The 22,496-nt window shown below is 62.1% G+C and overlaps 1 protein-coding gene across 1 annotated transcript in view; it reads right to left on the reverse strand.

Annotated features, from left to right (window-relative positions):
* Positions 1–22,496, reverse strand: part of TBC1D22A (TBC1 domain family member 22A) — a 367,129-nt gene that overhangs the window by 100,290 nt on the left and 244,343 nt on the right. The window contains exon 11 of the mRNA XM_062202659.1: positions 15,701–15,828. Within this exon, the coding sequence (XP_062058643.1) occupies positions 15,701–15,828 (128 nt within the window). The remainder of the gene's footprint in view (positions 1–15,700; positions 15,829–22,496) is intronic.

The raw sequence follows: 22,496 nt of genomic DNA on the forward strand, positions 1-22,496 counted from the left end.
GACCTGGGCAGGGCCACCAGGATGCTCCCCCCCCCAGCCTGTGTGCTGGCTGCAGTCACGCTGCACAGTGACCTGGGCAGGGCCACCAGGATGCTCCCCCCCCAGCCTGCGTGCTGCCCCACAGTGACCTGGGCAGGGCCACCAGGATGCTCCCCCCCCAGCCTGCGTGCTGCCCCACAGTGACCTGGGCAGGGCCACCAGGATGCTCCCCCCCCAGCCTGTGTGCTGCCCCACAGTGACCTGGGCAGGGCCACCAGGATGCTCCCCCCCCCAGCGTGTGTGCTGGCTGCAGTCACGCTGCACAGTGACCTGGGCAGGGCCACCAGGATGCTCCCCCCCCCAGCCTGCGTGCTGGCTGCAGTCACGCTGCACAGTGACCTGGGCAGGGCCACCAGGATGCTCCCCCCCCAGCCTGCGTGCTGCCCCACAGTGACCTGGGCAGGGCCACCAGGTTGCTCCCCGCTCCCCCCCACGCCCCCAGTCTTCAGATTTGAAGACGAGAGGGGAGGAGACAGGGAGACAGGGTGAGCAGAGCCTAAAGCCGGGCCCGAGTGCCGGCCCAGCAAGAGGTGGGCGTGGGGTCCACCTGCCCCTTGCTGCCTCTGCCTGTCCGGCAGCACGGTCGCCCAGCAGGGGGTGGCCCACGCACAACAGCCCCAGCTCCCACAATCCCTCCCTCCCTCACTGGCTACACAGCTGCCCGGGCAGTCAGGGCTCAACTCAGACGGCCAAGCTGAGGCCACTTCGAGTTCCAGTGAGAAGCTCAGTGAAGCGAGAGACGGGCCCCGACCCCAAGAGCCCCCGCAGCAGCACCCATCACCTATACCTGCAGGCTGTGTTTCGGGCACGGTGACGAGAGGAACGAGGGGCACCAGAAGGGAGTGGATCCGCACCCTGCCCTCGCCACACCCCTCCGTGCCCGCACGAGGGGCCCAGCCCCCGCAGCAATTCGCAGCAGCAGCCGCCTGGGCCCCACCGCTTGAGTTCAGTACCATCAGCAAGGGGGAACAAAGGCCCAGGATGCAACGGGCCTGCAAGGGAGGGGGCGCTGTGTGGGACAGCAGCCAGCGGCCTGCAGGAGGGTCTCGGCCACGCCTGCGATGAAGGCCAGGCACTGGTGCTCGGGGTCAGGCCTGCAGAGTGTACGTGCCGCGGTGAGGGGTCACAGGCCGGTGAGGACAGGCCAGGAGCTGATGCTAGGGGTTGCCGGGGAGGATGGCACGGGGCCACCCACGCCCCCATCAGCGATCAGTGGTGAATCCACGCACTCCTACAATCCACGCGCTCCCAGCACCTCCAAGTGAGACCTCAGGACCGAGCACCTGCGCCACTAACACTCTGCCCTTGGCCCACACAGCGTCCACGTGGCTGCGGCGCAGGCTCCGGATCCCGCACGTGCTCTCTCCTCTCCTCAGCCTGGCTGCGTGCCTACCGCTTGGAAATCAGCTGTCACCCAGGGGCTCCGAGCAGAGGGGGCTGCGTCTGGGGACCTCAGCCCACACACCGAGCCTCAGCACAGCCGGCAGGCGACTGTGCACGAGCCCCCGCCTGCGTCTCAGCTCCCTCTCCCGTAAAACAGGGGCGAAACGGCTGCCACGTCCGGGGCACCCGCGGGGCCGCAGTTCTGTGCCAGCGCTCACAGCGGCAGGACGTCCCCAGAGCCCCTCCTGGACGCCGTGACGTGAGATGCCCTGGCACAGGCGCGCACACCCTGGGGAAGATGCGGGAGCACCTGGGGCACAGCGGGGCCAGCAGACTGAGCAGAAGCCGCCACCGCGTTTCTTAGCTCGAGGCGAGCCTGCAGGGACGCCACAAACACACCCCGCCCGCTCTCCAGCTCTGCCCCCGCCCGGGGCCTCCCCCCACTGCCACAGCGCCACCCGGCCTTCAGATCCCCTCATCCCCAAAGGGCCTGGCCAAGCACTGCTGACTGAGAGACGCACTCCATCTCCTTCAAGGCCACTTCTGCAGGAGCCCGAGAGCCCTGCCCGACTCGTGGGTCCCTCCAGAGGCACCAGTGCCAGCACAGGGGGGTGGGACGGTCCTCCCACGCTCTGCCCCACGGAGGGAAGCACAGCTGGACGCTGAGGGCAGCCAGTGCCGCTGGGAACCAGCCTGTCTGTCATCAAGGACACATACACACCCTCCACCACAGGCAGGCGAGGACAGCGGCCAGATCCGAGCCCCTGGGAGAACCGAGTGGCCCAGAGCCCCGCGGCACGAGGCCAGGGCTCCTACCCAGAGCTGGGCCATGCGGGACACACGGAAGGCAGCTGGGTCCCCGGGTGGAGGGTGGACGTAACACTGACAGACGTGTCAGTGACCCACAGTCGAAGAAGAGGCCTGATGGCTGTGCAGGACACAGGGAGGCCCAGCCAGCAGCCCCGTAGCCCAGCAAACCAGGGCTTCGTGTTGTCTGGGGCTTAGATCCGGACACCCCAGGGCCCACAGAGGGCAGCGCAGCAGCCACACACTGACCCAGAGTGGGGATGCTGCGTGAGCGTCTCCACCCACAGTGTGCTGGGCTGGTGGGGAGGAGACCAGCCTTCCTGCGCCCTGGCTGCCCACGACCAGAAGCACCTCCAGAGAGAGGCAGGGCAGCTGCCCAGGCTAGAGCCTGCAGCCATCACCAAACACACAACTGCCCTGCAGGAGAAGCGTGGTAGACACCGGCCAGCAATGCAGCTGTGTGGCCCTGGGGAGTCACCTCCCCTTTCTGGGTGGGCCTCAGGCTCCTCCTCTGTACCCCACGGGTCAGGCCCCACATCATCCTAAATAGGCCGCAAGTCCTTCCTTCCCTCCCTCCCATCTCCTCAGCACGAGGGCCCCAGGACACGCCGAGGCACACACACCCCACCCCAGGGGAACGGGCAGCACATGAATGGACACGCTAACCAGGAGGGTGCACAGGAGCACGCCCCATCCTCTGCAGCACCAAATGGTTTAGAATTTTCTAATGGACTCGAGTATTCAGAGTGAAGGCAAATTGCTGTAACTAAGCATTCACAGAAGCGGTGATTACTTTAAAAAACATCCCAGTTGGGGCCGGCATTTGGCTGGGTAGTTAAGACAGCACGTGAGATGCCTGCATCCCATATGGGAGAGCCCGGGTTCAAGTCCCAGCTCCGTTTCCCATCCAGCATCCTACTAACATGCACCCTGGGAGGCAGCTGACGATGGCCCAAGTACTGGGGTCCCTGCCAGCCACGTGGAGACTCTGAGGGAGTCCCAGAATCCAGGCTTCAGATGGCTCAGTCCTGGGCGTGGCAGGCCCTTTGGGAATGAGCCAGCAGATGGGAGATGCCTGTCTGGCTCACTTTCTCTCTGCCTCTGCCTTTCAAATAAATACAAGTTAAACAACAAAAACATCTCAACCTACCTCCAAATTCAGCCTTCCTGCACGACGGGGGGCCCGGCCAAGAATCTGCCCCCTGGCAAAGGGGCAGAGAGGCCACCCCAGGGCAACTCACGGTGGAGGGGCCCCAGCAACCCGTGTGGGTAGGGGAGGTTTTCCTTCTCCTCTCTAACCTCTCAAGTTTCTGCAATCAACTCTCACAGTGCAGTAAAAGAGCAGAGCATTTCCAAAACAGTGGAGGAGGTGTGTCGCGAAGTCCACTGACGTCTGCCCTCACCCTGGCCCCAGTGCTCCTCCGGGTCCCCATCAAGGGGCCTTCGTTCATCCAGCAGCTCCTGTGTGCTCAGCAATCAAAAGCAAGAGGTTTGCCGAGGAGCCAGGGGAGAGGATTTGGGAATTCCAATACTCAAACAGCAAAAGGAAGCCGGTGGCCGGCCCAAGACGCTGTCCTTGCACCACACAGCCTGGTCATTAAGGGCACGGGGAGGAGGAGCCCCAGCTGCGTGCGACAGAGCCGCAGGCGCCCACAGGGACTCGGGCAGCACGGGCCTCACCCTCCAAGTCATTAACAAAAGGTCACAGGAAATTGGATGGGAAACCTTGAGAAAACTCCCCGTGCTGGGGGCGCACCAGGCCAAGCTCCCAGGGCAGTTCTTAGGTTAAGTGTGACCTTCTGAATTTCGTCTGTGCACATAAAAATAAAAGTGATTATCAGGCTATGTTAGAGCTCAGCGGAAGAGTCCATAATTCAAGGGTACACATGGACAGCAGGTGGCCCGCACGGGGCTGTGGTGTCCAGTGGCCCTGTGCAGGAGCCTTCAGTGTGTCCCTGGACCCCGTACGGGCTTCCCTGCCCCACACTGCCCCCCCATGACAGCAGCAGCCCCGACCCCTGCACTAGGAGACAGGAGGTGACATCCCCCCACCCCACCGAGCCAGGGTGCCTGCAGGACACAGATGTCAATCAGCAGAAGTGCTATGGGAAGGTGCACAGGGGAGGCCCCCCAGGCAGGGAGGGTGGCTCTAGCTGGCGGAGAGGCACAGGTGGGGTCCCAGGGCTTCACAGTTACTTGCTGTGTCTGGTGGTCGCCATTAGGAATCCCTGGGAGGCAGACCACCTGTCCTTTGCTCTCAATGCTCTGCCTGGCAAGGCTGCTGGGACCAGGCACACTGGCCTGAGCCACTGAGCATGGGTTAATCAATATGCCGGGGCCAGACCACCCTGCCTGGGGACCATGGCAAGCCCTCGCCCCACCCCAGGACTCTCGCGGGTCACCCTCACCCAGCATGCCCTTGCCCTTCCAAGGCTCTCTCCTTCCTTCAGGGTGGTGAGGGCAGAACAGCCCAGGCCTTGGGGCAGCCACCAGCAGCAACACAGAGCCTGGGCCCAGGGCTCCGGAGAGGCCACGACAAGGGATGGAGGGACGCACCCCCACGGTCTCTGCTCACAGAGGAGCCCCGCGTGGCGCCCGTCTTTATGACCAGTAAAGAAACCTAAGGTCATAGTCAGGTGTTAGCCTGCGACAAGGCATCCCACATGGGCGCAGGCTCGAGTCCTGGCTGCTCAACTTCCAATCAAGCTTCCTGCTGATGGCCCGACTGCCTCATCCGCTCCACCCACGTGGGAGACCTGGCAGAAGCAGATTCACCTGGCCCAGCCCCAGCTGTTGCGGCCATCTGGGGGGCGAACCAGCAGGTAGAAGATCAATCTCTCTCTCCCTTTCCCCTCGTCTTCCAAATAAACAAATAAAACATTTTTTAAAAAAATAAATTGCAGGTTTTTCCTCAGCAGAGATCATCATCGTTAAATTCAGCTCCACAGCTAGCTAATTAATTAGCAGAATTCTTGTCAACTTGGAGCAGGTACAAAGAAATGTATTCAAACTGGCCACCCACCACTGATTACAACGTGGTCATGCAACACCTTCCAGCGCCCCCTAGAGGACAGAAAGGCTGGAGCGGTGAGGAGGCCCTGGCTGGCTGGTGCAGACTGACCCCTGTGGAGAAGGCCCCACAGGGACCCTCCAAAGCAGCCAGGCCTGCAGGTGCCACTCCACCCTGTACCTGCGCTCTCCCACAAAGTCCAAATGGCCAGAGAGGGGAACCGTCCCGTCCCACTTGCCGTGGTTCACAATCACATCCAGGAATCACATGGAGTTTGTGCAATGAGTTTACACATCAGAGACCATGGACCCGGCCGTGGTGGTGAAGTGGATTAAGCTGTCACCTGCAATGCTGGCATCCCACATGTGCACCTGTTCAAGTCCCCACTGCTCCACTTTCAATCCAGCTCCCTGCTCATGCACCTGAGAAAGCTGCAGAAGACGGTCAAGTGCTCGGGCCCCCACACTCCTGTAGGAGACCCAGATGGAGTTCCCAACTCCAGGCTTTGTCCTGGCCCAGCCCTAGTAGTTGCAGTTATTTGCAGAGTGAGCCAGAGAATGGAATCTCAATCAATCTCTCTCTCTCTCTCTCTCTCTCTCTCTCGTAACTCTGCCTTTCAAATAAATAAAACTTGGAAATCAGAGACCAACTTTGTATAAATTTCTCGCTCCAAGCACAACCAGGTATTTTACCTGCAAAGCAAGGAGACCCTGGCTCACGTCAGGACTGTGTGGACTGCACATTCTTCCCCAGAATGCACCTGGCCTGATACTTGGCAGAACATCTGCAGTGAACCAGGCCTGCAGAGGGGACACCTCTCCTCTGTAGTCCCCAAGTCCTCAGCAGATTCTGACAAAATCCACCATCGCTGAGATATGAGGAAGAGTGGCAGAGGACACTCCAGGTCCTTCCTGAAACACTACTGCGGGGCCCGGAGGCCCGGGCTCGGGCCACCCCCTCTGCGGCTGCGCCCTGCAAATGCAGCCGCCAAGGCCTGCTGCAGGGTCTCCCGCCTAAGCCCTACCCCAACCCTCAGTGATCTACGCCTGCTTCCTGTGGGCGGGCAGGCACGAGGAGCTCACGCCCCTCAGATCCTAATGGCGTATGAAAAAGTGCGTTGTAGGGAGTGCTGCGTCTCGAGTTTATCAGATGAACCCAACCCATCAGCTCCGATGCCACCTGAGTCACGGAATCCGGCCGTGGCACTGGCTGTGGGTCCTCCAGGCCCACTGTCCGCCCCCAGCCAGGCGTGCGATCACCAAGGCGGCGTTCCTGAGGAGCGGAAAGACCAGGACCGAGACAACCCCTTGGGAACACAGCACCGAGGGCTCGAATGCTGGAAGGGAGGGAGGCAAACAGTGGAAATTCAGCGCAGACACCGAGGACGTGTGGCCAGGGCCAGGCTCTGAGCACAGGAGGACATGTGTCAGTGCCCCCGGATACAGCCGTATGGCAGACACACCGCCCAGCCCTCGCAGCCCTGCCGTGGACAGCACGGGACAGCCTCAGTGACGGCCTTCACCACCATGCCCCGTCACCAACAGGACTGAGGGAGGGGCCTGGCCTGCCCAGAGCCAGGCTCCTCGCCGGCACCTGCCCTGGGTGAAATGCGAGGTGAGCAAGGTTTGCAGAACCTCCCTGCACGGCCCCACCTCTCCCACCAGGGCAGCCAAATTCCCAGATGCAGTCATGTGCCCAGCTGCCCCCCTCAGCCTCTCCGGAAACCTGCTCTGGGCCTTCACCGTCCTGGGCACGAGGTCCCTGCCCGCAGGAGCTGCCCCTTGGGTGTGCCCTCCTACAGCGCCTCCTCCCACATGGCCTCGCTCAGACATAAGGGACCTCCCACATGTCTGTTGCCCCACCCAAGCGCCCAGTGCTCACTGTTCATATACTGCCAGTATGGCTGTCACCTGCCGCCAGGGGACAGCAGGGGGCTTACTTAGACATGTTAATAAAGTCCCAGGTCCGAGCACAGAGCACAGGCCTCCCAGAGAGCAGGAGTCCCCCCGTAGGTAATGGCAGGAGGGCAGGTGAGCAGGTGCACACGAGTCACGGACAGGACGCCCCAGCCGGCACTCCAGCTACAACTCAACGTGGCGCTGTGGTCTTGCTGCTGGCACACTGAGCTCCATGTTCAACACGATTTCTGGGAAGGCGCCCACCCCCCACTTTAATGTTTGTTTAAAAAAAAAAAAAAAACAAGCAAAACTCACACACAAAATGTTCCTGTAAAGCCCCAGGGGGTTCACTGTGCTTACGCAGTGCAGGACCCCAGGACCGAGGTAAACGACAGGAGCCCCAGCTCGGGGCCGGACACCCTTACAGCAGCTTCTCCCAGAGAGCCGCACCTCTACGCCCACCTCTCCCACACCGCCGCACCTCTACGCCCGCCTCTCCCGCACCGCCGCACCTCTACGCCCGCCTCTCCCGCACCGCCGCACCTCTACGCCCGCCTCTCCCGCACCGCCGCACCTCTACGCCCGCCTCTCCCGCACAGCCGCACCTCTACGCCCACCTCTCCCGCACCGCCGCACCTCTACGCCCGCCTCTCCCGCACAGCCGCACCTCTACGCCCGCCTCTCCCGCACAGCCGCACCTCTACGCCCGCCTCTCCCGCACCGCCGCACCTCTACGCCCACCTCTCCCACACCGCCGCACCTCTACTCCCACACAGCCGCACCTCTACGCCCGCCTCTCCCGCACCGCCGCACCTCTACGCCCACCTCTCCCACACCGCCGCACCTCTACTCCCACACAGCCGCACCTCTACGCCCGCCTCTCCCGCACAGCCGCACCTCTACGCCCACCTCTCCCACACCGCCGCACCTCTACGCCCACCTCTCCCGCACAGCCGCACCTCTACGCCCACCTCTCCTGCACAGCCGCACCTCTACTCCCACCTCTCCCGCACAGCCGCACCTCTACGCCCACCTCTCCCGCACAGCCGCACCTCTACTCCCACCTCTCCCGCACAGCCGCACCTCTATTCCTACCTCGACCGCGCCAAGAGAGCTCCAGCCTGGACCAACTGCCCCTGAGATGACCCTCGAGGCTCTCTGCATCTGCTGCACTCCAGCCCAGGGGCTCGAGGCTTCTGCAGGCTGAAACGCTCTGTTCCCGGGGACGTTGGCCACACAGGCTGATCTCCATCAGGGCCCAGAGAACAGCACAGACCAGGGAGCCTCCTGCTGAGTTCCCCTCCCTCACCGGAGGAGAGCTCAGTGACTGCTCCTGGCTGGTGTCAAGGCCTCTCGCTGGGACGGAGAAACTCTGAGAGCAGGAGACCGGCTGTGCATTCCTGCTGTCTGGGAACAGCGCCAGACCCAGAGCAGGTGTGGACGGAGTGGCTGAGGGAGACTGACAGCGGCCACCCTGGCCCGGGCCCAGAGCAACTGCGGGAGCTGAATCCCGCTCCCATCAGGATCTTAAAGCAGCCCAGGGCCCACGACCCGGGGTGAACAGAAACACCAGCAGGGCGGGGTGCGGGGCACTGAGGCTCCTCCTCCACTCCAGTTCAGGTTCTCTGAGAACCGAACACGGCCGGGCAAAGCCCGGAATCTACCGCTTTCCTGTTCACAAAACACCAGGGACAGGGGTGGGCTCGGCCCACGTCTCCTCTGTGCTGGACACCTCCTGAGGTGAAAAACTCAGACCAACCCTTGCCCTAGGTGCACGCCACATGGCCACCGGTGGGCGGCAGCTCCAGGTGTCCTCTGGTCCACCGCACCGCCCACCACGTCCCCCCAAGTCTGCTCAGGGGGCTGACACGGGAGCGAGCGGAGCGGATGCCGAGGGGGCCCAGCTGAGCACCTGCTGGCCGAGATGGCAGCACCTGTGTGAGGAGGACGCGGCACGGCACGGCAGACGCTCTTCAGGGCGGCCGAAGTTCATAAATAAATCCACGTGCCCCTCTGGACACCACCAGGAAGGAACCCGGTACCGGCCGTAAGCCAGATGAAGTCACGGCCACGCTCACCTGCAAACCGCGAGGTCACGGAACAGGAAGCCCGGGCGCTCTCCCTCCTCCTCTCCCAGGGACGCGCGTCCCCGCCTCGCAGGGGGCAGGCAAGGGGCCTCTCACGCACCCGGACAGCCACAGCCAGGGTCCAGGGGGCCCGGAGTGATGCAGACGTCAAATCAAAGGTGACATTCACCAAACTGGAAACAAAACGCCGAGGCCCAGGAGAACAGGCTCCGCGGCTGCTGCCTGAGCATCTGCAAATGAGGTCAGGCCTCAGCCAGCGCCCGGACGCTCCCCGGGAGGCAGGCGTCGGACTCTGAGAGCATGGTCCTCAGGACCGGCGCCCAGACCTCCCCGGGGAGGCAGGCGTCGGACTCCGAGACCACCAGGGTCCTCAGGACCGGCGCCCGGACGCTCCCCGGGGAGGCAGGACTCTGAGAGCACCAGGGTCCTCAGGACCGGCGCCCGGACGCTCCCCGGGGAGGCAGGACTCTGAGAGCACGGTCCTCAGGACCGGCGTCCGGACTCTCCCCGGGAGGCAGGACTCTGAGAGCACGGTCCTCAGGACCGGCGTCCGGACTCTCCCCGGGAGGCAGGACTCTGAGAGTACCAGGGTCCTCAGGACCGGCGTCCGGACTCTCCCCGGGAGGCAGGACTCTGAGAGCACCAGGGTCCTCAGGACCGGCGCCCGGACGCTCCCCGGGGAGGCAGGACTCTGAGAGCACCAGGGTCCTCAGGACCGGCGCCCGGACGCTCCCCGGGGAGGCAGGACTCTGAGAGCACCAGGGTCCTCAGGACCAGCTTCATCCGTTTCCTTTCTGAAACGCTGACATTCTTTTTCATTCCAAGGCCATCCTGGTGGCACACTCGCTTCTGAGTGACAGCCTCGCCTCGGGGTGCCGAGCACAGGGCCCCGCCCCACCTCTGCCTCCCTGGGCCGAGCGTCAGCAGTCAGCACTCCCGGCACTGCACAGCCCCGCACCCCCTCCTGCGGTCCTGCCTCCCTGCCCCTCCCGGAGGCAGCCCAGCTGCTCACACCCACGAGGCTGGCTGGGGACCCGAGCTCAGGTCTGCATCCGTCCGAGACGGGCCTCCAGTGGACGTCCCACGCACGGGCAAGCCGAGCTCTGGCATGGCTGACGCTTGGGGGAGGAGGAAGAGGAGGAGGAGGAGAGCAGCCAGCTCCCAACAAAAGGCAGCTTCAGTTCCAGGACCCAGCCAGTGAGGGGTCCTGGGGGCTGTGGGCCCCGCAGGAGCCGGTGCCCCACCAGTCCTCCAGAGGTCACGTGCAGCCATCCCAGGACGCGGGCAGCTGCAGGGACAGGCCTGGGGGAGCAGGCCCTGGCCTTCGGAAAGCAGAGCACAGCCAGGTTCCCAACCTGCTGGTAGAAGCCACATTTGTGGCTGTTTTCTACAGATAAGCAATGTCAGCAACACCCACTGAGTCCAGACGAGGTGAGGGAGGGCCCCTGAGGCTACACCTCCTGGCTCAGGGGGGCTCTGAACGACTGGTGGGCGCAACCCCAAGCAGGGCCGTGAAGGACGCTCCTCTGCCCAGCAGGGCCCCCTTCAAGGGGCAGCAGAGCTGCTTCCCTGCTTGCTGCAAGTCCCCTGTCCATCCACAAAGGCAGTGCCGGGCACAAGGCGGTGTGAGTGGCTGAGTCTGGGGACACAACACCAGCCCGCCACGTGACCTGCCCATGCCAGGGGTCTGCACCGGTGCTCCCCACAGGGTGAGGTCCCGGCCGGCTGGGGCGGTATTTGGAGACTGAAGGAGCTCACCGTGGTCAAACAAGGTCACACAGGCGGCGCCCTTATCCAGGAGGGCTTGTGCTCAACAGGAGAGGACACACAGGGAGAAGACAGAGGAACGGCCACGCGAGGGGCGGCCGTCCACAACCCTCAGCGGGACCAGCCCTGGCCACGCCTCCATCTGGCCACGCCTCCATCTGGCCACACCTCCATCTGGCCCTCCAGCCTCCTGCTGCTCAACCTCATCATCCGTGATCTGGCCCGCCTCGCCGGCCGCGGAGGCCTCCTGCTCAACACAGAGCACAGACAGGCGGGGCAGCGGAACTGCGGGACCCCCACGGGCCAAGCGGCCTTCTCGTCACACGGTAGCAGGGCTGCTGCTGCCCGCCCGCCCTGCCACCGTGGGCGCTGAGCTGGGCGCTGGCTGCATGTGCCAGGACCTCCCCGCTGTTACTGTTTCCCCGCTGGGACCCCTCTGCCGTGTGAGCTGCCTCTTCGCCCTTGTGGAGGTCAGAGTGGACCCAGGTCACCACCTCACACTTCACGCAGTCTTTCTCTGGCTGTCTGCTGCTCGGTCGCTCCAGCCCTGCCCGCTGGTTCCCTGCAACACACCGGTCACTGAGGGCGACTAGAGCTCTTCTCCCTGTCTGGCCCCACGAGATGCGCCAGGCTTGTGTGGTGCACCTCTACCCAGCCCAACAATCAGCGGCCCCTCCAGGGAGCCCAGGGTCCGCTTCCTGGAGAACGGCACTAGACACCAAGACCCGGGCACTGGGTGCACTCACCGCTGCTCAGGGGTCCCTGTTTCTAGGCTGTCTCGGCTGCTGAGGCAAGCAAACGCACACGTGAACACTGGCCTGGGCACCTGCAGGCATCCAGCCCACCACGCAGACCATCTGAGATGAAGAAGCCCTCCTGCATGGAAACTGAGTCCCGGCACCTGCTGTCCCACTCCTCTGCCCCCCCCCCCCCCCGACTCGGGGGCCTGCTCCAATGTCACCAGGAGAACATCCCCGACTCCCTGTGGAGCAGCCGCCAGCCACAGCCTCTGAGCCCTGAACACAGACGGTGAGCCCCACCTCCTCACCACGACCTCAGCTCTGTCTGCACCAGCGGGGCAGGCTCAGCCACACTTCTGGGTCCTCGATGCTCTGTCTTCCAGCCCTTCTAATTCCACATTGCCACTCTGGTCCCCTTCCCCGCTCACTTCTCTCTCCTCCAGCCTCTCACTACCCACAGCGGAGCCAGGTTTGCCACCGGTGCGCGCTGTTGCACATCTGCTCCCTCTCCCATAACAAGCGAGCGCCCTGAGCACGAGGCTCCCGGCTCCTTCCCTGTGCGCCCAGCCTGAGCGCGCGGCTGGTGCGCAGCCGCACTGAACGCCCGTCTCTGGGGTGCAGGTCTGCACGGAGGGGAGGATGCCACTGCTGCCTCACGACCCACAGAGGCACTGCCTTTCCTGGGGCGGCTGCACTGGCCAGATCCTCCTGTTCCACCTCTCATTCTGCACCCCTATTCCTGATGTTTAAAACAACAAGTTTAGAAGCGGGCATTTGGCGCGGTGGATAAATCACTGCCTGGGGCACCTACATCCCTTGTCAGAGTGTGGGCTCCTCTCCTCCGCTGCTGCACACCCTGGGAGGTGGGAGGTGATGGCTAAGTGCTTGGGTCCCTTCACCCCTGTGGGAGGCCCAGGTGGAAGTCTGGGCTCCTTGCTCTGGCTTTGCCCAGCCCTGGCCATTGTGGGCATCTGGGGAGTGAACCAGGAGATGGAAGATGGATCTCTCCTTCTCTGTCTGCCTTTCAAATAAAATGAAAATAAACGTTAAAAAAAAAAAGTAAACAATAACAAGCTCATTTCCGAATTAACTAAAGAACAAGACAGGTGCCAGCCAATCCCCAGCTCCTCTGTGCAACGCACAGCTCCCTGCTGTGGCTGGCACACTCTGGGCAGGCTCTCACCAGCCCTCCCGAGCAGGGCACTGGCGGTCACTGCTGGCTCATCAAGGCTGCCTGCAAGGACACTTCTCCTCCCGGCCGCCACCTGGCCTGAGACAGGACAACCAAGGTCGTCTGAGTGACCCCGAGACACTGCAGGAAGCCGAGCTGCAGGAGCTCATGCAAGGAAGGCCCACTCTGCCCTTGGACACAACTCTGACCTCGGAGACTCTGCCCAGCTGGGGCCCAGCTAAAGCCTCAGCAGCGCCCACCACGGGAGGAAGTGAGAAAGGCTGCCCCAGTGGGCTCACCCCACGTGAGGACGAGGCCACAGGGGAGGTGGAGGGGAATCCGAGGTCATGTGCCAGAGGGAGCCCTCCCTGAGCCGCCCGAGCCCCTCACGAGCACCACATACTGCATCTCGGAGCGCAGAGGCAAGCCCGGCGCATCACAGGCCACCAAAGAGCAGCGTCCACAGCTGTCCCACCGGGAGCCCCCGGCACGCCTTCCTGTCGCCTCTGCGCCTGTCCTTGTTTACTCCCTTTCAACGAATCCCTCCACGTCTACGCACCCCGCACACCAGAGAGCAGCCTGCAGGGCAGGGGCGAGGCACACCAGAGAGCAGCCTGCAGGGCAGGGGCGAGGCACACCAGAGAGCAGCCTGCAGGGCAGGGGCGAGGCTGGGCAGTCACAGCAAGCGCTGCCTGCTGGATCGGACAGTAATGAACCTGGAGCCGATGAGCTGCCAACACAGGAAACGCGCCCAGGGGTTCCCCCTCATCCCAGGCCCTGGCATCAAGGGTGCGTGTGTCCCAGCCACGGTCTGGGGAGCGAGGAGCAAAAGGCCAAGCCGGCGTGCACGCCGCCGGAGAAGCCTGAAGGTGGCAAAGACTGCGGCTCACCTGGGCGCCAGGGCTGCAGGGACAACCCCAGCACCCCACACCCTGGACCCGCCTCTGTGACGGGGCCCTCCACAAGCTCCCTCAGTCCCGTCCCACGCCAGTGACCACACAATGCGGCTCGCCTGGGCACCAGGACTGCAGGGACAAGCCCGGCACCCACACCCCGGACCTGCCTCTGTGACGGGGCCCTCCGCAAGCTCCCTCAGTCCCATCCCACGCCAGTGACCACGTGCCTCATCTGCTTTTGCGCTGCTGTCTCGCTTGAGCCTGGTCGGGGCAAGCGCTTAGCAACAACCTCTGGCCGAAGCAGGGCCCAGGGGATTCAAGCCACCTTGCGAGGGGTTAAAGAGTTACAGAAACCTGTAATGGCCCAGCTAATAAACACCCTGGTTTGGGGGAGAGTAATCACCCGATTGCTATCCTATGATTACTGTGTATTTTCATTGCCAAAAGATGCAATACAATTTCATGGTTACTTGGCCCTGTAAAATAGAAATACCCCCAATTTTTAAGATATGAAAAGGTTTATGATCAGGATACTGTCAGTTCAAGAATGAGTCCATGGTACAAATGAGTCAATTCATGACAAAATTTAATTTCAGGAAAATTAACTCAATAAAGATGCCGCAATTGTGCTTAAACTTTTAATGCCTATTAGGAGTTTTCAGCGAAGTGGTGCAGGACCAGGCCGAGCCAATCCATTTCCTGGCTCCTCAAAATGCGATTGACTTAATACCTAATTTATTCATAATGGAGACAGTATTACGAGGAACTCTGTGTTTAACGAGGGGGCCTGGGCCTTGAACAGCCTAACCAATCACAAAAATGGAGAGCGTTCGCAATTTACGGGGTATTAAGTTTTGCTTCCTGTAAACTGCAGAGAGCAGACCAATAGCACTAGGCCGGCAGCCACCTCAACCAAACAGCCCCAGGTGAGGCTTCACACGCCAGCCGGCGCCAGGGCCGCGAACCCCATGGCTGCCACGCTCCTAGGAGAGCAAACCCCAAGTGGGGGCTGCGGTGAAGGTCGTGAGACGGCAGAAGTGAAAGCAGTGGAGACACGGGTCCTCGGAGCCCCGCGCCCAGCGCTGTGGCCACAGCCCCTGGGGCCTGTGTCACTCCAGGTGAGTCACAGGAAAACCAGCTCCCAACAGGAGGCCTGGAGGCAGGGGGCCCAACAACCCAGATCAGAAACCCCCACCCTCTCTGGCTCCCCACACCCCCTCCCCGCCCCCACCGTGTCCACACACACAGAAGGCTCTGACGTTGAGCCTGACCCCTGGGGCTCACGCTACCTGACAGGAAAGCCCGATCCCGGGCCCCCGTTTTCTAGACACCCCCACCCCTCCCCAACCCCCGAGGCAGCTGCCCCCTCCCAGGCCTTAGCAGGCAGCCCTGCACGCGGTGCTCAGGACAGGAGAAGCCTGCTGGGAGGAGTCGGGATGCAAACCAGCCGCCGCTCCCGGCTTCGGCGCTCGGAGACTCGGTTCCTAATCCCCCATAATGGAGCCTGCTATTTGCAACTGATGATGAAGCGCTGGCACCTAAACCCCCACAGCCCGGGCTCGGCTTCAGCAAACATCTGAACCAAATGAAAAGGTGCTAGGATAAGCAAGGGGACACTCGAGGGAACAAAGGTGGCTGGTTCCAGAAAACTCAATCTCCTAAAGAAATGAATTTCATCAAAATGGGTGGAGAGTGGAAACTCTCATGTTGCACTGCGTCTGCCCGTGGTTTTTTAAATCTTTATTGCGCTGTAAGTAACTCAAAGCACAAGTGCGGATCCTGGCAGAAGCAGCTCGAACCCACAGCGCAGCTACAAGGGTCACCGAGGGCCGCCGCCGGCCGCACACTCGGAGTGAAGCGAAGACGCCAGGAGCGGACGCCCCGAGGCACCCGGGCGCTCACCTGGTAGGTGTCCCACAGCCGGATGGTGCAGCGAAGCGGCACTTCCCTCATGAGCAGGTTGTTCATCCAGCGGAAGGCAAACTGCAGGTATCTCACTTCGTGCTGGTCCAGGTGCTGGTGGACTTGCTCTGCAGGACACAAATACAGGCCCCAGGCTGTCAGGGGAGCCCTCGGGGAGCCCCAGCGTCCAGGCGTTCTGCTCCCTGAGGCCCTGGGCCTGCCTCACAGCCCACATTCCAACAGCCAGGGCAGCCCAAGTGGCATCCCCAAGGGACAAACAGCTCCCTTAAGGAGACACTCGGCAGCTCACTCTCCTTGGTGGAACACCACCGATGACAATGCAGTATCGACGGTGAAGACACAGCTCCCGCACCTTCCCGGCCCAAACCCTGCGAGGGGGAGCACATGCCAGCGCTGGGTCTGAGAGACTCCAGGGTATGTGGGGAGCTCAGGTGAGCGCCCCAGGAGTGACAGGCCCCTGACAGCCCCCCAGGAGTGACACGCCCCGACAGCCCCTGAGCACAGGCTGGCGCACCTGGAGACAGCCGGGCCCTGGCAGGACCAGGCGTCACGAAGCACCATTGCCTCAGCACAAGCTTGCTCCTGCCTCTCACCCAAGAGCCACACCCAGGGTCCCCGCACCCCTGCCTCGGGCTCCTCCACCGGGCCCTCAGCACCTGCAGTAAAGGGGCCGGGTGCTCTGAGAAGCTGCACGGCCTTGAGCTCCCGCAAGGATCCTTCCGGGAAGGCAAAGATGCACCTGCTTCCTGCATCCTGCCCCAGCGGCTCCACTGGGAAGGGCTGGGAAGAACCGGTCCCTTTTACACAAACTGGAGGCCAGGGTGGGACTTTGTTTCCATCAGAGCCCGGCACATATCTCAGAAACTGGGCTTTCCCAGCCCGGAGGCCAAGAAGTGGAGGAAGAGGAGTGGGCTGGGGAGGCCCCCGTCCTGAGATCCTCCGGCTTCGTTTAGGAGCCGCCAGGGCCACCAAGGCCAGGAAGCGCTCTTGCCCGCGGGGGATGGCCCAGGAAGGCAGAGGCAGCTCCCTGTGTCTCTGCTCACTGACACACTCCTCCCTCTGAGCCACGGCGTCCTCGGCTGCCCAGACAAGTGTGGGACAGGACACCCGGGGCCAGCTGATGGGGGATGCTGGCTAATGCTGTGTAATAGACAGGGTAATACAAGACCAAGGCAAAGAAGACGGGCTGGTTACATCGGGGCGCTGGCGGAAGAGCCCTTCAGGACCCAGGAGTGGGGTGCCAGGGAGCCTGGGGAGGCCTCAGACCATTGGTGAGAGAACAGCCAGGGACCAGCAAAAAGAACAGGAGGAGGAAATATGTCCCAGACCCTCCACCAGCTGCTGCTGAAACTCCACCCAGGGCCAGGAACGGGAAGTCACTACTGCTGGAAGCTGCTACCCAGAACCTGCCTGGCCCAAAACACCCAACAGGGCTGCTGCACGCTCCCCAGTGACTACAGACTTTCAATATCATTATCACACTCCCAACGCGCACCTGACCTTACAAAGCCAGAAACGGGCAGTCACTGAATTCCTGGAAATGTCCACCCCCCTAGCAAGCTGTGCCCTGGGCCTCCAGGCCACAGACGGGCCGGGGCCCGAACCTCATGGGCTGCGCTCCCTGTGGAGCCCGCACGCCCGCCCAAGTGTGGCTCCTGCTCAGCTAGTCGAGCGTATTCCACTGCTACCTTTAGCTACGCCTCATCCTCAAAGTGTTTCACGTGTTGGAGACCAGAATCAGGCCCCCGCCCCTCCCCACCCCCACAACTGGACATCCCACTGGGAAGCCCTGAGGAGGACGCCTGGTGCAGGCAGCGAGCGGGACCCCAGGGCCCCATACACCTGTGCCGAGCGCTGCCTCTGTGCCAAGGGCTCGGCCGGGGAGAGGAGTGGGCCCGAGCTGCCTGTGCTAGGCTCAGGGACGGGGAGCTTACGAGGGGGCTGCTCCAACAGGATGCTCGGCCCCTAGACAGGGAGCTCATTTTGATTTCAGCCCAAGAGATCCGACACACGCCATGCAAACGTGACTGGCAGACTTCCACATTCCTACACTAACCCTTAATGGAATTCTTTGAAAGAATGGTTCCTCGCCGGAATTATGTGCGCTACAGAGCTGAAAAGACGGAAAGTTCCAGTGGCCCCGCGGGGGCGCCCCCACCCCAGCCTGCCCTTTGCCCACTGCACAAGGAGAGAGGCCGCCACGACTGATGCGCTGCCGAGGTCCATCCTCGTGAAACTCAAATCTGAGGAACGTGGAAACCAGCAGTTTACAGAGCGACTAAACCGGCCGAACAAGCAGAGCAGGAACCCGCTCTCGGGAACACGCAGCTGGCTGCTCGGGGAAGAGCAGGCCTCAAGACAGCACCAGCTCTGGGGGGGAATCTGCCAGGAAACAGCGCATCCCGGGGCAGGGAGGCCGAGCCAGGCAGCCTCCCGGGCAGCGTGACAGGGCCACTCCCGCAGCAGGCACCTGGCTCCACTCAGTGGCTCCATGTGACCCCGGCTGGAGTGCAGCTCTTGGTCAGAGGTGGGCGGCGCAGAAGTCAGCCGCTCCGGCCATGAAAGCCCCAAGTGCCGGCCACACCTTGTTTACCAATGATCCCGCCCAAGACCCTGCAGCACCAAGGCAGCAGTGGGACAGCCCCATTTTCGTAGCAGGTGCAAGTCTTACCAATGCAGGTTCAAGTGAGCTCTCAACGGGGGCTTCTGTTCACCTGTAGCGCCTAGTGGCCAGGCGCTGGCACAAGGCCCGGTCCACAGGGTGGGGGCAGGAACCCAGCACCCAGCGAAGCACCCTGGTGTGTGACCAGTGCTGAGGGACATTGTTAAACAGGTAGCAAACGTGGGAGACAGGGCTGGGGCAAAGCAGGCAGACGGAGCCTGGCAGGGAGTTACCGTGGCGGGAGAGCCACAGCCTCCCCTGCCCCGGCTGTTCTGCCAGTGGCACCAGCGGGCGAGCGTGGAGAAGGCCCTCATCTAGCGAAGTGGGCAAGCAGACCGCTCTAATGTGAGCCTGGGGGCAGGCGCCACCTTTCAAAAGCAAACAGCAAGACACAGATTGGAGAAATCAAGCGCGTATTTGTGGAACGTGTGTCACTGAAGTGACCTAGAGGAACAAAGTGAAAATTACCAATTTTTACCCTACCCGCAGAGACTAAAAGGCAGCCGGGCACAGAGAGGGCCCCAGTCCCACCTGATGCTGACTTGGCAAGAAAGGGCCCATTCCACTGCGGTGGGGTGAGCACCCTGCACCAAGCTCCCTGGGCAGCTCCCTGAGGGGCCGCACACCTGGCCCTGACCCTAGGGGACATAAGCTATCCCAAGGTGCACCGAGGCAGCGGTACTCAAGACAGGGTCCAGGAGCGTCGCCCTGTGTCCCTGAAATGACCTCAAATGCCACAGCAACACAAGGCCCACTCTTGGGTCTCTGGGGACCAGCATGTGGGCACGGCTGCCCCGTCTGTCAGAGCAAAGCCCGGTGCTGCTGTGAGCGCCCTCAGCCACAGAAAGGGGGAGACACGTGAGAAAACTCTGCACGGCAGCACCCCACGGACACAGGCCAGCTGCGTCCAGACGCAAGGCGTCTCGCCTTGCTCGGGAACCCTCCCAGCCCAGGCCACCTGCTGCCCTGTGGTCCACCACCTGCAGCAGACACAGGAAACAGAAAACGGCGGAGAGCCTCCACACTGTGCTCAGCAGACTCGCCCGCACCCGTGTCCTCAGGAATCTGGCCTTCTCTCCTGCCCCAACAGAACTCGGAGCTAAAGGAGCTAAAAGACAAAATCCACGTCCACATGGGGGCGACGGCAGCCCCGGGTGTGAGGCCCCTCAGGGCGAGTGCTCCGCAGAGCAGCCCAGGCCAAACCGGCTCTCGAGGGCGGAGGGAAGGTCCGCCCTGGAACAAACGGAGGCGCCCCGTGCTCACCGGGCGGCGTGCGGCTTCTCGGAGGCAGGAATGAGGAGTGACACGCGGTGGAGCCGCCCCAGCTCCCCTGCCACCACCTAATGTGCATAATGAATTTCTGGCAAGGCCGCCTCCTGTTTGGAACATGGTGAAAAATGGACTGCTAAACTCCAGGCATTACTTCCAATTTATATGCATCAGAGCTGCAAATGTATACGCTGAAAAGATCCATTTTTCCTGTTTTACAAGTAATGGTGAGCAGATGCTCTCTCACTGATAAAGGTAATTTGGTTAGCAATAATTCCGAATCTGAAATTTCCATTTCACTGGAAATAAGAGTGTACATATAATGAATAAAAGGCAGTTGTAATTATTGTCATCTTTCAGGCCACAACACTTTCTTCACACAGCCGCACGTGGCAGGGCAGGGCATTGTCACCAAGTCCCCGGGAAGAGCCTCGCCCCGGGAAGCAGGGGAGGCAACCACAACACGTCAGCCACTTTTCTCAGCACTTTAAACCGCGGAGCCACAGACCGAAAATTCTGCTGAAACATCTTGTCTTCTTGATTAAAAATAAAAATAAATTATGCAAACACACTGTGTCCCTGGATTTATGCTAAAATGGAAAGAGAAAAAAAAAAAAAAAACATGTATCCCATTGACTTGGCATAAAAACACACTGTTTATGCAAGCCCAGACACTCCTTGGATTTATTTGCCCAGAAAGGAGGCAGAATTGCCCACACTCAGATACCTGACAAAGAAAACCTCGCAGGCCCTGCTCAAGGCTGGGAGCGGACGCGAACGCATCCACTTTGGCTGGCGGAGGGATGAATAGGCTTTGATTTGGAGGGAAGATCTCAATTCTCTCATCAGAGAGAGAAAGGAGAGAAACGAGAGCCGCTGACCGCGGACACGGAAGCCTCTGGCTCTCAGCTCAGCCCTCCTATGTGCTAGGTGGGCTTACGCTCATGGGAAACAGCCAGGGAAAGTCAGGTTCCCAGAGGAGGCAGGCCCAGCCGCCCGGCCAGCAGAGGGCCAAGGGATCCCCCCGTCGAGACCAGACCAAGAAGTAGGGAGGGGCCAAGGGAACCCCCAGTCAAGACCAGACCAACAAGAAGGGAGGGGCCAAGGGACCCCCCAGTGGAGACCAGACCAACAAGTAGGGAGAGGCCAAGGGACCCCCGCAGTCGAGACCAGACCAACAAGAAGGGAGGGGCCAAGGGACCCCCCCCCCCCGTCGAGACCAGACCAAGAAGTAGGGAGGGGCCAAGGGACCCCCGCAGTCGAGACCAGACCAACAAGTAGGGAGGGGCCAAGGGACCCCCCCCCTGTCGAGACCAGACCAACAAGTAGGGAGGGGCCAAGGGAACCCCCAGTCGAGACCAGACCAACAAGTAGGGAGGGGCCAAGGGACCCCCCCCAGTCGAGACCAGACCAACAAGTAGGGAGGGGCCAAGGGAACCCCCAGTCGAGACCAGACCAACAAGTAGGGAGGGGCCAAGGGACCCCCCCCAGTCGAGACCAGACCAACAAGTAGGGAGGGGCCAAGGGACACCCCCCCCCGTCGAGACCAGACCAACAAGTAGGGAGGGGCCAAGGGAACCCCCAGTCGAGACCAGACCAACAAGTAGGGAGGGGCCAAGGGACCCCCCCCCAGTCGAGACCAGACCAACAAGTAGGGAGGGGCCAAGGGAACCCCCAGTCGAGACCAGACCAACAAGTAGGGAGGGGGCACCGCGGGGCTGGTGTGGAAATCACTCCAGAGGCGCCAACTGCAGACAGGCCTCTTCTGGGCCATCTCCGTGAGCCCCCATGGGTGCACGCAGCTCTCCAAGGCCTCCGACCTGGGGTGGGGGGCCCTGCAGACTCAAACAAAATGACACAGGGGCTAGAGGCCACAAGGGCCCAACCAGACATGATTTAGCAGAACATGGAGGTAAAGAAACTCCGGGCAACGCCATGCCAGACACAGGCACGGGCAGACAGGTGCCTGGGCGATGGGCCAGGGGCCACACAGCCAAGACCGGCAATCTACGCTGCCCATGGGGCGGGCCTGGGATGTTCCAGCCAGGCTAGCGGCAAACGGGCAACACCAGAGAGGGCAGGTAGAGGGAAGGCACTGGTGAGGGCCTGGCTCAGGGACACTGACAGGCGGGCAGCTCTCGTGTTAAGGCCAGTGCCCTGCACCACTGCTGCATTTTAATACTGCCCACCCAACACCTTCTGCAGAAAACACAATGGAAATCAATGTTAGCACCATCTCAGGAACGTGCTGGTGACCTAGACAGAGAGCCGTTCACCCCACAACCCCACTCCTAGGCCAACAGTCCAGAACGCCCACTCAGCCCACACGAAGACTGAGAGACTGGGCCGGCAGGGCCTCCACAGGGAGGCGGCCTCCCACCCTGCCCTGGAGCCATGAGGTGGGCGCCGACGCAGGATCGCAGCTTTGGGGGTGTCTGCAACCCAAGGGTGCACCTCTCTCGTGGCTGCCACACCCCAGGTGTGCACAGAACTCGGCTGGCCTGCCTCTGGCCCCGTGAGGGAGATGACATCCGCTGCTGTCCTTACACCACAGAGACAACTCCTGGTGGGCCCAAATCACTCCAGGATAGGGACAGTCGCCAGAAAGACCAGCAGAGCCCAGACCCCCACCAGCACCCACGGTTCAGTCACCGCCCTTACCGAAAGAAACCCCAAGGGGAACTCAGGCCACCAAGCACGGAAGACTTGCTAGAGCCCACACGGGCAACCAAGTCCCCGAGACCCCCCTGCCCGTCCCCGCACTCCTCGCGTGGTGGCGCCCTGGCCTTCGGCACAGTAAAACTGTCACCTTGAGGACGATGCCTTCTTTGAGCTGTCTGGTCA

This window comes from Lepus europaeus, chromosome 10, assembly GCF_033115175.1.
Source record: "Lepus europaeus isolate LE1 chromosome 10, mLepTim1.pri, whole genome shotgun sequence".
NCBI lineage: Eukaryota > Metazoa > Chordata > Mammalia > Lagomorpha > Leporidae > Lepus > Lepus europaeus.